General features: G+C 57.6%; 2 protein-coding genes across 2 annotated transcripts in view; both read left to right on the top strand.

Moving 5' to 3' along the window:
- Window positions 1–1257: 1257 nt before the first annotated feature.
- On the top strand, window positions 1258–8548 carry FAM3A (family with sequence similarity 3 member A). Its single transcript, XM_029930384.1, has 9 exons — window positions 1258–1477; window positions 3019–3132; window positions 3669–3692; window positions 5659–5782; window positions 5866–5924; window positions 6410–6460; window positions 6776–6860; window positions 6937–7063; window positions 7851–8548. Exons 1-9 carry the CDS (start codon window positions 1465–1467, stop codon window positions 7944–7946), a joined length of 693 nt encoding a protein of 230 aa, XP_029786244.1. The 5' UTR covers window positions 1258–1464; the 3' UTR covers window positions 7947–8548.
- A 3480-nt stretch (window positions 8549–12028) lies between these two features.
- The window catches only part of SLC10A3 (solute carrier family 10 member 3), a 4431-nt gene continuing 3686 nt past the window's right edge, over window positions 12029–12773 (top strand). Inside the window, exon 1 of the mRNA XM_029930593.1 lies at window positions 12029–12620. The gene's annotated coding sequence lies outside the window, so the exon portion shown is untranslated. The remainder of the gene's footprint in view (window positions 12621–12773) is intronic.

The raw sequence follows: 12773 nt of genomic DNA, 5'->3' as shown, positions 1-12773 counted from the left end.
CCCCGGCTCTCATGCCACCCGGGTGCTGCCCTCCAGGAGGAAACATGGGTCCTACTGTCAGCGAGTCCAGCTCTCCCAGGGCAGGAGGTGATCGGGGTGCACTGGGCGGTGGCACAGACGCCTTCCTGAAGGGGGTGAGGGGAGCGGGCAGGAGTTTTCCAGTGTCAGAGCCAGACGAGAGCCCGCGGGAACGTGCTTCTGTCTAGAAAGGGCCTGTGAGGAGAAGCCTCGGAAGGCTGAGCTTGGCGGCCTCTGGCTTGTCGCATTCTCGTATTTTCCCCGGGGGGCCTCTTCTCTACCTCCTGCTTTCTAAAAGAGACACATATCAACTTTTTTTCTAATGTTTTTTATTTATTTGAGAGAGAGAGACAGCGTGCGCAGGGGAGGGGCAGAGAGAGAGGGAGACGCACAATCTGAAGCAGGCTCGAGGCTCTGAGCTGTCAGCACAGGGCCCGACGCGGGGCTCCAACCCACGAGCCGTGAGATCATGACCTGAGCCGAAGCCGGACGCTCAACCAACGGAGCCACCCAGCCGCCCCACGTATCAAATTTGAAACAATTTCTAAATAAGACCCCAGATCCATCCGCTTCATCCCAGGCTCCAGGAATCCGACTGTAGGACAGAGGGCAGCCCCAGTCCTGGAAGCCTGGGAAGGCCGGCATGTACCCCGTTAGAGGAGTCGGGGTGGGGGGAGGCTGGTGCGGCGAAGCACGCGTGGGATCAGCTGCAAGACCACAGGCTCCTCCCGTTTGGAGGCCTGGGGACTCCGCCAGAGCGCGTTCCGAGGTGGAGCCGGTGCGGGCCCCTCCCGGCCGACGGCCAGACCGTGAGGTGGAGGCGGGCCTGTGGGCGGGGAAGCGTTGAGCTGGGGGCGTGGACTCCACAGCCTCCTCTCCTCTGACAGCCCGCCGCGGGGGCGGGGCCGGCGGGCTGCGGCCCCGCCCCCGGGCCGCCATTGCCGGGCCTGCCAGGCTGAGAACTGCGCACGTCTCTCGTCTCCCCTTGTGAGCGGAGCCGGGGGGCCGGCCTGACAAGGCTGCCTCCAACCCAGCTTGCATCGTCCCACAGGCCAGGCAAGTCTCCACCAGCTTAGCCCGCGTCGTCCGCCCCCAGCCTGGGAAGGGTGACCTGAGCACAGGGCCTCCCGTGGGAGGAGGCCTGCGTCCGGGAGAACCACTTTTACTTCCCGGCTCCAGGGGCTCCCGTGGGCACGGCCTTGAGTCGACAGGATCCTAAGGACCTTCTTGTCCTGGCAGGGCCTTTCTGCGCGTGTCCGGGGAGCCTGACCAGGTGCTTGGACGAACAAGCCGGTGCACCGATCGCGTCCACCCAGCAGCAGGGACCAAGCACAGGCTCATCCTTGAGTCCCATCCAAACGGGCTCTTGTGCTTTGTTGCGCCCAGAGCGCAGGATACCCAAACACTGCACCTGCCGGCGACCCCAACCCAACGGGAGAGGTGGACATGAGGTTGGCAGGTGGGTGGCGTCCACAGTGCTCGGGAAGGAATTGGAAAGAGGATCGCCCTGGAGGCCCAGGTGTCCAAGAGATCTCTCTCTGGAGGGGCCCTGGTGGACCACCGAGTGTGGTTTTGGAAACGGAGAACAGTGCACAAACAGTCATTCTATGACCTTGAGCAAATCCTCTCACCTCCCAGAACTTCAATAACTGTGAAATGAGGATTAGGAAATTCGATTTGTCCCAACTCAGATAACTAACTGGCCACTATCTGAAGAAACGAGTTGTGGGAGAGGCTTCGCAGGAGCAGGGCTTCTAGGTGGAGGGGGCGGAGGCGGTGGAGGCGTGGTATCGGAGGAGAAACTGTCCCAAGTGGAGGTGGGGCTGGATTGGACCCTGTGCCAAACCTGCTGTCGGCTGGACAGTAAGCTGAAGATGGCCTGGCTTCGGGAGGGACACACGAGGGTGGACAATTGAGAGCAGAACTCAAGACTTGGACTTCCAACGTCCTAGGATTGCAGCGTTATAAATGCATCCCCGTCAGAGCTGTCCAGTGAGGGTCTGGCTGGGGAGTTGCGGCCTCAGAATCAGTCAGGGCTACATCAAGAAAGTATACACTGCCCTGGGGGTTAATCCAGGGATGGGATGTGATGAGGGCACGGATAGGACAGTGACTGTATGTAGAGAAAACTGGGCAAGGTGAGCTTTTCAAGGGAGAATACATGAAGACCATTTGACTGAGGAGGATGACTAGCATCCAGAAGGGGCTAGAATGTGCTGTCAGAGAAGCCGGTGCACAAATATTTCCAGCAGGAGGACCCACAGGCGACTCAGGGAGCTGACACCAGGAAGGCCACAGGTGGCCTTGGCAACAAGCTGCTTCGATGGGGTGATGGAGACAAGGCCAGACTGAAGTAGGAGGGGACAGAGTGGAAGGTGACACTGGGGAAAGGGCCAGTGCTTTGGAGATGCTGACTGGGAAGGTGAAGGGACGGGGGAGAGGTCAGTGGCTGGATGAGGGAGGGCGGGATTCTGAAGGAGCACGTTCCCTTTGGTGATTTCTTACAATGGGAGACATCGAAGATAGAGGAGAAAAGGTAAGATAGCGCGAATGGGGACTATTACGAGAAATCTGCGCCAAGGGGAGAGCTCGGGGCCGGCTCACGGCAGGTGAAGGAACGGCTCTTCTAAGGGAGTAGGGTCCCCTCCTCCCCCATAACAGGAGAAACGGGGCAGGGTGGATGGGACAGGGAAACATTGGTAGCCTGAGAGGCCAAAAGTTAGGGCGTTCCTGAGGGAGGCTTGGGGCCTCTTGGGGAGGAAGGGCTGGAAGGCTCCTCCACACCTGCCACAGAAAACCAAGCTCATAGCCTGAGACTCAGCTTCCTCCAGCTACCTGCCAGGAACTCAAGTCCCTGTCTCAGGCCTGGTGGATGGCAACAGGTCCCCACCTTCGTGTCCTTCCCAAGGGTGCGGGGAGATCCGCTCCTGAGAAGCCCTGGGGTTGTCCAGGAGCTCACTGGCAACTGAGGTGGCCTTCCTGTGTCTCTCCTGTCCCCAGGTCCCCTCCGCATCTTGGCCCTGGTTGTCACCGTGGGCCTGACCTGGATCGTGGTCAGCATCCTCCTGGGTGGGCCTGGCACCGGCTTTCCTCGAATCCAGCAACTCTTCACCAGTGAGTGTGGGACTCTACTGTGCTCCGCTGTGGAGGTCACCAAGGCCACCTCCCGGGTCTGTGGGCGGAGGCTCTGGGTGAGGTGGGCGTGGCCTGGGTTTTCTGTCTTCCCAGTAGGCCACCTCTAGTTACCCTAACTCTGCCTCAGGGCATCTGACACCATCTTCGCTCTACCACCTGTTGCTTCATTTGGGAACTCCAGTCCCTGCAAGTATAGTTCTGTGTCCAGTGGGAGTCAGCAGCATGTGGGTGAGGGGCGGGGGGCTTCCACGGAACATTGGGGACGACAACCTGGCTGCTCCCAGCAGGCTGTCCACCGGGCTCTGCGATGGGGACGGGACTCTACACCTTGTTATTGGTGACGTCTCACCCAAGGACTGTTTACAATTGCAGTTTGCTTTTTTCCCCGGAGCAGGGGGCTTGCATCTGGCTTAGCCCCTGGCCGCTGAGCCTGATCAGTCCTCTGCCTTGACTTCATGGTGTCAGGCCAGGAGGCCCCTGGAGGCTGCCACCCTAACACAACTCTCTACCCACAGGCCCAGAGAACTCAGTGACTGCAGGTAAGGCTCCGTCACCTCCCTGCTCCTGCTCCTCCCCTGTACCCAGGCCTCAGACAGCTTCTGTGACCCCTCTGCCCACCTTGAGGCCCGCAGGCTGTCTAGTCTCCTTCACCCTCCCCACACAGGGCATCACAGCCCCCTGGGGCCACTTGCACGCTATGAATCTAGAAATCCAATTACGTGCTTCCAGAATACACCAGTGAGACAAGCATAGGACGGATGTCCCCACTGCAAAAGGGAGAAACTGGAAGGAATAAAGCAGCCACCGGTCCCAGCCAGTCTGGAACCCAGCAGGTCAAATGCCATTAGGATTCAAGACCTGAGGAGCCCAAAGCTCTGTGCTTTGGGCGTAACTTAACAGGGGTCTGGGGCTCCCTCTGGAATGGGGGTGCTCCTAGCCTCTGCACCTGGGCCATCTCTGGCGTCTGTAGCCACCGCGCTGCCCTCACAGCCATCCTTCCTTCCTTCTGTCCTTCTTCTGTCCCTTTCAGCCCAGGACAGCACTCTTTTCTGCTGGTATAAAATTCTCAGAAACATTGTTGGTCTCTTAGGCAGTTTATGAGGCTGTAAGCTAGGAGACGAGAGGGCCCCCATATCTGTCATGGATAATCCCATTTCTGTTCCTGGCTTCTGCTGACATGTTTGAGCAGGTCCACAAGGCACATGCTCATCCAACCACAGAGTGGTCATAGTTTGCAGTGACGAGCTTAGCAATCCTTTTTCAATGTCTCTTTCTAAACTGACGTGTTGCTTTGAGCACCAAGGAGAAACCAGGCCATGCCCTCAATGCTATGTTTGGAAATCTCAACTAAGTATCCAGGTTCAGTGGTTACAAGTTCTTTGCCACTTTGTGACAAGGACCACCTTTCCTCCACTGTCCAATAACATGTTCCCCGTTTACATTGTTTCCATCTGAGACCTCACCAGAAGCGCCTTTTTAACTTTTTTAATGTTTATTTTTGAGAGAGAGACAGAGCACAAGCAGGGGAGAGGCAGAGAGAGAAGACACAGAACACGAAGCAGGCTTCAGGCTCCCAGCTGTCAGCACGGAGCCCGACGCGGGGTCAAACTCACGAACCGTGAGATCAAGACCTGAGCCGAAGTCAGACACCTAACTGCCTGAGCCCCCCAGGCGCTGCCCAGGAGCGCCTCTAACATTTACATTGCCAACAACATTGTGGTCATGATGACGGACGTGTTTCCTGAGCTCTCACACCAGCTCTGCTCTCTTCCATCCGTATTCCTACCAACAGTCACATAAGGCAATGGAGGCCTTTTCTAACTGCACCCCAAAATTCTACAGTCTCCCTTCATTGCCCAGTTCCAAAGCCGTTTCCACCTTCTGGGGGATTTGTTGGAGCAGCACCTGCCTTCTGCTATCAATATCCATGTGTATTTCCTGGCAGGGCTGTAACCAAGTCCCATGCACCGGGCACATCGTGTCTTTTCTTCCCGCTGCATCTTCTACGCAGTTCAGGAAGCCAGAATTCTGGCTCCTTCCCATCTCTTCTGGCTCGTGCGGGCCGCAGGTGTGCCTTGAGCTGCGGGCACATCCCTCCCGGCTCTGCCTCTGTCTGCACAGGGCCTTCTCTTCTGTCTCTGTCTTGTCCTGCAGTCGCCCTCCCAGCTGCCCCTTCCTTCCCGGCCTGTGCTCTGTCCATGGCGGGGCCAAGCCACGGGCAGCCCTCCTACCTCTTTTCTCTTCTCCCACCAGTGGCAGAAAAGCCTCCCCGAGGTCCCTGTCACCTTGCACTGAGGCCAGCCCCTCAGCACTCAGCAGGATGCAGAGTGTCCATGGAAGTGTCCCTGGCCTTGCCCTGAGCCATGTCCTCTCCAACCCCCCCACACTGGTCCCCTGCTCTGTGGTCACTCCTTCCTACCTGTGGGATGGTCCTGACCTCCCCCTCTCAGATCTCAGGTGACCCCAGGGCCAGGCCTGTGGGTAACCCCTGCTGTACCTGCCCAGAGCCACGAGCCAGGAAATACAAATGCGGCCTGCCCCAGCCGTGTCCCGAGGAGCACCTGGCCTTCCGCATGGTCAGCGGGGCCGCCAATGTCATCGGACCAAAGATCTGCCTCGAAGATAAGATGTGAGCTCCTAGGAGTGAGGGAGGTGGGGGCCTGGCAGTTGGGTCTGTGAGGGACATTTGAGGGCTCTTCTCCCCCCTGCTAGGCTCATGAGCAGTGTCAAGGACAACGTGGGCCGTGGACTGAACATCGCCCTGGTGAACGGTGAGTCCCTGTGATGGGGGATAAGAGTTCAGACCAGAGGAGCAGAACTGTGCTGTGGCCCGCCACCCTCCTTCCCCACGCGCTCCCCACGAGGAAGCATCCAGGCATTTGCCTTGGCCCTCTCCTCCCTCCGCCCCCACTTCCGGGAACCCCCAGGGAGGCTGAAGTTTCCACAGAAGAAGTGACCCAATAAACAAAAGCAGTAACGAACCAGAAGTTTCCAGGAAGCTGGAGGATGCTTCGTGGGGAGCCCCTGGAGGGCCTCAAATGGCAGACAGAACCTGCACAGCCTTGGACGGGCCGCAGGTTTCTGAACAAGGGGCACAGTGGGCACGAATGTGCAGGATGCTTGAAAAGCTTCCAGAAGGGCTCCACCCAGTGGCCACTGCCGTGTCCTTAGCCTGGTCTGGGGCGGCCGGGACGGTAGGGTGGAGTTGCCTTGGTGGCTTGCCCAGCGGGACCGCCTTCCCTCTCTCTCAACCCAGGGGTCAGCGGTGAGCTCATCGAAGCCCGGGCCTTTGACATGTGGGCAGGAGGTGAGTGGTGGCCGTGGCCTCCTGCTCCTCGTGAGCCAGGATGACCGGGCATGTTTCCCGAAGTGCCGTTCTGTGTGCATTCACCGCGGCCTCTTGAGCACATCCTTGGGTTTGGAAGAGGCAGGGAGAGGAGCAGGTGTGCAGGCATGGGGATGGCCTGGCTTCTTACACCGGTCCCCTTTTACTTGGGGACCTTGGTGGGTCAGCCCTTGGCCTGATCCCTGCTTTAGTTTCCTTGTGTGGAGAACAGGGTTGGTGGGGAGAAGTCCTCCATGGTGCCTGATTCTCCGTGTCTCACATGCCCCGCCACCCCAGATGTCAACGATCTGCTGAAGTTTATTCGGCCACTGCATGAAGGTACCCTGGTGTTTGTGGCATCGTACGACGACCCAGCCACCAAGTAAGTGATTGCGGAGGACGGCCTCAGCTGTGCCCTGCCGCAGCGACCACTTATTGGCCTTTCTTCTGTGCGGCAGGATGAACGAGGAGACCAGGAAGCTTTTCGGCGACCTGGGCAGCAAGGCTGTGCGGGACCTGGCCTTCCGGGACAGCTGGGTGTTCGTGGGCGCCAAGGGCGTGCACGACAAGAGCCCCTTTGAGCAGGTATGAGTGCAGGGCCTGGCGCCTCAGAACAGTGCCCACCCTGGATTCTGCCCCGGCACCCCGAGCCCGGGCAGCCCCAGACTCCTCGCCGTCTGCACAGGGCAGGGCAGTACAACTGTGACCTTCTCTGTCCTGTATGGACTTCACCCTCTGTGGCCCTGAAATGGCCAACCTTTCATAATGGCAAGACTCACAAGTAAGAGCCCTTTCTCCCGAACATCTTCAAGGTGCTCAGTCCTGTGCCATGCTTCTGCAGCCCTGAACCCCAATTCACACTGCACTCCCTTGTCCCACCAGCCCCTGCCGCCCTCTGGTCAACTGCCCCTCCGCAGGCACCAATGTCAAGCCCCGTGTGGAGGGCTGGAGGGGCCCCAGGCACCATCCCCGTCTCTGGCAGGCTCCTAGCCTGGTGAAAGCCATGGTGCCCCCCAGCCCTTGCCCCCCACAGCAGGACAAGGTAAATAGGCTGTTCAGGGCTTTCTGGAAGGCTCTGGGTGCCTCAGAAGAACAACTTGGCATCCAGAGCAGAAATGCTTCCTCTGGCCTTGTTCTTCCTGAAGCTTCCCGCAGCCCCTCCTCACCTTCCCTGTGCTTGTGCCGTGCGCACATAGTGCAGAGAAGCTGGCTCCTTCCGCTCCGCCCATTTCATAGCGGAGAAAATCGAGGTGCTGGAACAGACAGAGGGGGTGACTGCAAATTGACAGTAGCACCAAAGGGACCGGAAGCCCTGTCTGTCCCTTCCGCCTGAGGGCTGAGGCCATGACTCCCTGCTCCCCCACCCCCACAGCACGTGAAGAACAGTAGGCACACCAATAAGTACGAAGGCTGGCCCGAGGCGCTGGAGATGGAAGGCTGCATCCCCAGGAGGACCACGGCCAGCTAGCCGGCCGAGCACGGGCACCGGGCTGAGCAGGGCTGTGCGGGCTGAGGCCGGACCCCACGTCAGGCCAGAACCGCTCTCTTGACCCAATGCCTCGGGGCTCCGAGGCGGTGACCGGGGACCAGGTGTGACCCGTGGCAGGGATCGCAGGGCGGGGGCAGGCGGGGGGCAGCCCCGGCTCCCTGTGTCGGGGGAAGCCAGGCACCCATCCCCTTCTCTTTATAAAGCTGCGTCCCCTGGTCAGCCCCGCCGGATTCCCAGGCCCCCGCAGCAGCGAGGACCCCGGGTGCTCGCCTGTTGCTGCGCCAGGTCTGGTAGCAGCTCTGCAGCAGGCCGGGGCATCTTCCAGAAGCTCTGCATCCCAGAGCCGCCTGCTGTTCTTTGGGCCAATCCTGTTTCCAGGGCGATTCCTTCAGGGGAGCCACAGGTGGCTGCCTCCGGCCTCGCCGTCAGCGGGAAGGGGCCTCACGGGAGCTGGGCTGGCAGGGGCACGGAAGGAGCCTGATCCCCGTTCCTGGTGCGGCGCGGCCGATGGCGGCTCCCGTGCTTTGTCGGGGGTCCACCCTCCAGACGACCTCTCAATAAATTAGTGGCCCTCAGTGGAATGAAGTGCGTTGAGTGGGGAGTTGGGTAGCATTGTCCTTGCGGGGAGGGACACGTCCCTGAGGCTTAGCCAACCTGCTCCCACAGCCTTAGTAGACAGCGCTGGTCTCCAGGGTTCCTGCCACTGACGGGCTCTGTGGTGGCCGAGATGGGACACAGGCAGAAAGCACAGCAGCTCCCTAAATGGCGTTCACCATAGCCTTGCCCAGGAGAGGACTCTGCCCTCTGGGGAAGCAGGAAGTCCACCAACTCTTTCGAACACCTCAAAGGCAGGTAGAGACAGGGATGGGGATTGAAACCAGCCCGGGTGCCTGCCCGGTCCCCTCAAACTCCCTCAAGAGCTAGAGTGTCTACCTGCAGCCCTTGACTTTGAGATCAAGGCTTCGAATCCCAAGTCATGTGAGCTATTTGGCACTTCTTGAAGTTTACAGTTCTGTCTCCCTTCATTAAGTGAAAACCAACAAGAAATTCTAAGGAGTTCGCTGGAATGGTACATCTGTGGGCAAAGAAGTGGTCAGGGAATCCAGGAGCCGGCCAGGCAGCCTCGAGGGGGCAGTGACAATGGACTTAATAAGTCCTGCTCTGGAGACGGGCTTCCTGGGCCCCCACCTTCTAGCAGGTCAGCGCTACCAGAGTGTGAACAAGGTGTCAAGAAAGGAAAGTATGTAGGGAGCAGTCAGAAGAGGAGGAGAGGCTGTTTCTGTAATGCCATGACCTCAAAGATCAGGGAAGTGGAGGCACAAGGGGAGCCCAGGTGCTTGCCCAGGACATGGTGACCATAGAAGTCAGCGGCCAGCCTGCCCCTGAGCCAGGTGCTTTAGAGACTTGCTTCTTTAGAGCACTTGTAGGTGCACAGCACATCCCCGACCTACACCAACACATCATCACCCGAACCCCAGAGTTGACATTAGGGTTCCTTCTTGGTTGTGAACAGTCTGTGCATTTGACAAATATGTAATGACGTGCGTCTACCAATGTAGTATCATACATGGATTCACTGTTAAACCTTTTATTATAGACACTTTCAGATGTCCCCCAAAGGAGGGAAGACATTATAGTGAGGTCCGACGTTCCTGTTGGGCTGTCCCAGTAATCAACACGTGGTCAGGGTTTCACCTGCAGCCCTCTCGGCCCATCTCCCCTTAGTTCCACTGGCATTCCGATTCCACACATAGTACCTACGGGGGCCTCATGCCAACCCTAGCAAGAAAGGACTGCCATTTTCCCCATTTACAGAAGAGAGAGAAGTCCGTACTGAGCCAGGAGGGTATCACTGGAGCCGGAGGTTAGAAGCCAGGTAAGCAGGTCTCCCCAAGGTTGGTAGCTTGTCTCAAATGAAACCGAATTGTCGCTGAAGGTCCACACTGCAGACCCGGAAGGCACACAGGCCCCACTATGCCTTTCAAACAACCACTGTGATCGCCTGACCATCCCCAAACATTCTCCAAGGGCCCAGCCCTGGACTGTGTTACATGCTGGGGATGGAGACGCGAGCCCGTGATGGCCCCTAACTCCTCAGGGGGGCTGTGTCCTCACTGGGAGTCTCCACGGTCACAGGGACAGAGGCAGTAAGCTAGTTTGATCTTCCACTTGGTCCAACACAGGCTAGGAAGCCGATGGTGGTATGAGGTAAAGCCCACTCAACTTTCCAAAGTAGAGGTAAACCATGGGGTGCCTGGGTGGCTCAGTCAGTTGGGCGTCCGGCTTTGACTCAGGTCATGATCTCACGGTTCATGGGTTCGTGCCCCGCGTCGGGCTCTGTGCTGACAGCTAGCTTGGAGTCTGGAGCCTGCTTCGGGTTCTGTGTCTCCTTCTCTCTCTGACTCTCCCCTGCTCATGCTCTGTCTCTCTCTGTCTCTCAAAAATAAAAACATTAAGAAGGAAGTAGAGGTAAACCTTTATATATTCTTCAGCCCCCCTCCACCAGGGTGGTGCCCTGCCCCCAAGCCCCACTCCCGCCTACCACAGTTAGGTCGCCCTGTTATAAAATCCAGAATCCCGAATCAAACTGACAGGCAAAAATAAGCAATGACAAAGGAGGGGAACTTAGTGTTCCCACAACAGACCACGATGCCCACAGTACTTCCATTGCCAATAATGTCACCAGGCAGGACATGGGTGTCGCCATCTTGAGTCTGCGTTTCTCGGTATTTGCTTCATGTTCAAATACGTCTCTGTCACACGGGGAGCAATAGTAGGGGTCCCAGTTTAGCAACCCCAGCCAAACTGAGCTCCCACCTTCTCAAGAATTCCAGTACATGTCCCTGGGAACCACATCCCAGTGGTCCAGATTGGATTATGGGCTTCTTTGATCAGTCTGCCTGACTCTGATTGGCTGCACCCAGCCCTGTGCCCACCCCAGAAGCCAGTGGGGGGGGGGCGTGGTTCGCAGGCAAACCTTGTGTACCAAGTATGGAGGAGGGACTGGGGTGCTGTTATCTGATGCAGGGCAGGCGGAAATGACAGTTGTCACTACACTGCCTTGTAAATAGTAAACACATGCCATAGTTTTTCTTGTAGAAACCCTGTCTTCCACGCATGCGTATTTATCACAGTATTCCTGGAGACCCCTGCCTGGAGAGCAGGAGGTAAGCACACCTCTCAGGGCCACCACTGTGACTCTATGACCTGGTACAGCGGCAGGTCTCCCATCTGGACTGCTTTTACGTTGTTCTGGCTGTCACTGTCGTTTGCTCTGTATGTTCTCTCAGTCCAGATGACTTCCCTATTGGAACTAGATATCCTTCACTGGCTTGCAGAGCCCTTCCTCTTCTGGGGTAATTTACTAATCCCCTAAACCAACTACGGACACTCTCTTGCCTTAATTTAGCTGTCCCTTTTTCCTGTAGAGGCCTCAGATTTCCTCATGGCAGACGCCCCACCAACCCACTCTGGCTTTTCAGAGAGGGCTGAAGCGACTGACAACAATGAGGAGCACCCTTCTGACTACATTTGTTCCCCTTGACCCGCAGCACTAGTTGGATGATTAAAACATAGGTTTCCTCCAGGAAGGGCAAGTCATTTAGGTTTTCCTTCCCCAGCTCTTCTGGCTGACCCATTCCCCTTTTCCCTATGGCCAGTAATACCCGGTCCCTGGACGGCCTCATGTGAGAGGGATAGCAGGGAGATGTTCTTCTTAGACAAACTCCACACGCGCACACACACACACACACGCACACACGCACGCGCGCGTGCGGCTTATGCCTTAATTGGTCCTCTAAGACTAACCAACAGCCTAGAGCCAGGGCCTCCGGAAGTTTCTGATCACTGACATTAACTCAAACTGTCTTAAGCAGAAACCCCACCAGGTGTGTAACTGTTTACATACCATATACACGGACCAATCTGAACCTTAGAAGACACAAATACAATTTTTAAAGTAAAGTGTATTTAAATAAATTTAAACGTAATATATTTTTACTTTTTTAATTAATAGATTTTTACTAAAGTTCTTATGAATTGAAAAATTAAAATACAGATGCTGTTTTCTTTTGCTTACATTCTCAACGATGCCTCCTGTGCATCTCCTGTGGGCAAGTACCTGTACCTCTGGGGACCACTAGCTTCCATCACAGCCATGACAAGTTCTTCCAGCAGCCTTTCGGAACACGCAAATCCCCTTAGACACAGCACTTGCTTATTGTCTCCCCATTTTGCCCAACTTATGCCATCTGTTTGCATACTCCTTTTCCGGGAGGCCTTCAGACCCTGCTGGTGGCGCCAAAAAGTTCTGAAAGGCGGAGAAGCTCCCTGATGTCCCGCAGTGTGGAACTAGATCCTGGATCAACGGCTGAACGAAGGAAAGTGGGAATAGGCAGCGCCTGACCCGGGGCTCCCGCCACCACCGGCGGCCTCCGGGCAACCCGGCCCTACCGGCGGCTAAGCCTGTGTCCCACTGCCCCACCAGAAGTCGCAGAGCGTTTGGGCCCGATCAGGGGCCCCAACCCGGAACGGGTCGCCCCGGCTACAACTACAGAACGCTCGTACCCACTGGTCAAAGGCAGCCCAGCGTGGACCAACCACGCCCAGGAAGGCATCTGGGCCCTCGAGCCCACGCCGACTCGTCGCTCCCAGGTACGTCACATCCGGTCGCAACCGGCCGGGGTCTTGAGAGGTGAGCCGGCCGCCGCGGGGCGGGGCGGGAACGGGGCGGGAACGGGGCGGGACCAGGGCCCCGGTGGGCGGGGCAGGGCGAGGAGGGATAGGGCCCTGGCGGGCCCCGCTCCC

Source organism: Suricata suricatta, chromosome X, assembly GCF_006229205.1.
Source record: "Suricata suricatta isolate VVHF042 chromosome X, meerkat_22Aug2017_6uvM2_HiC, whole genome shotgun sequence".
Taxonomy (NCBI): Eukaryota; Metazoa; Chordata; class Mammalia; order Carnivora; family Herpestidae; genus Suricata; species Suricata suricatta.
This window is presented reverse-complemented; position numbering and strand designations above follow the sequence as displayed.

Bases quoted from the DNA above. Each gene is read 5' to 3' on its own strand.
- FAM3A (XM_029930384.1), top strand. The intron at 3,133-3,668 runs GTGAGTGTGGGA...CTCTACCCACAG, and splicing joins AATCCAGCAACTCTTCACCA to GCCCAGAGAACTCAGTGACT. The intron at 5,783-5,865 runs GTGAGCTCCTAG...CCCCCCTGCTAG, and splicing joins ATCTGCCTCGAAGATAAGAT to GCTCATGAGCAGTGTCAAGG.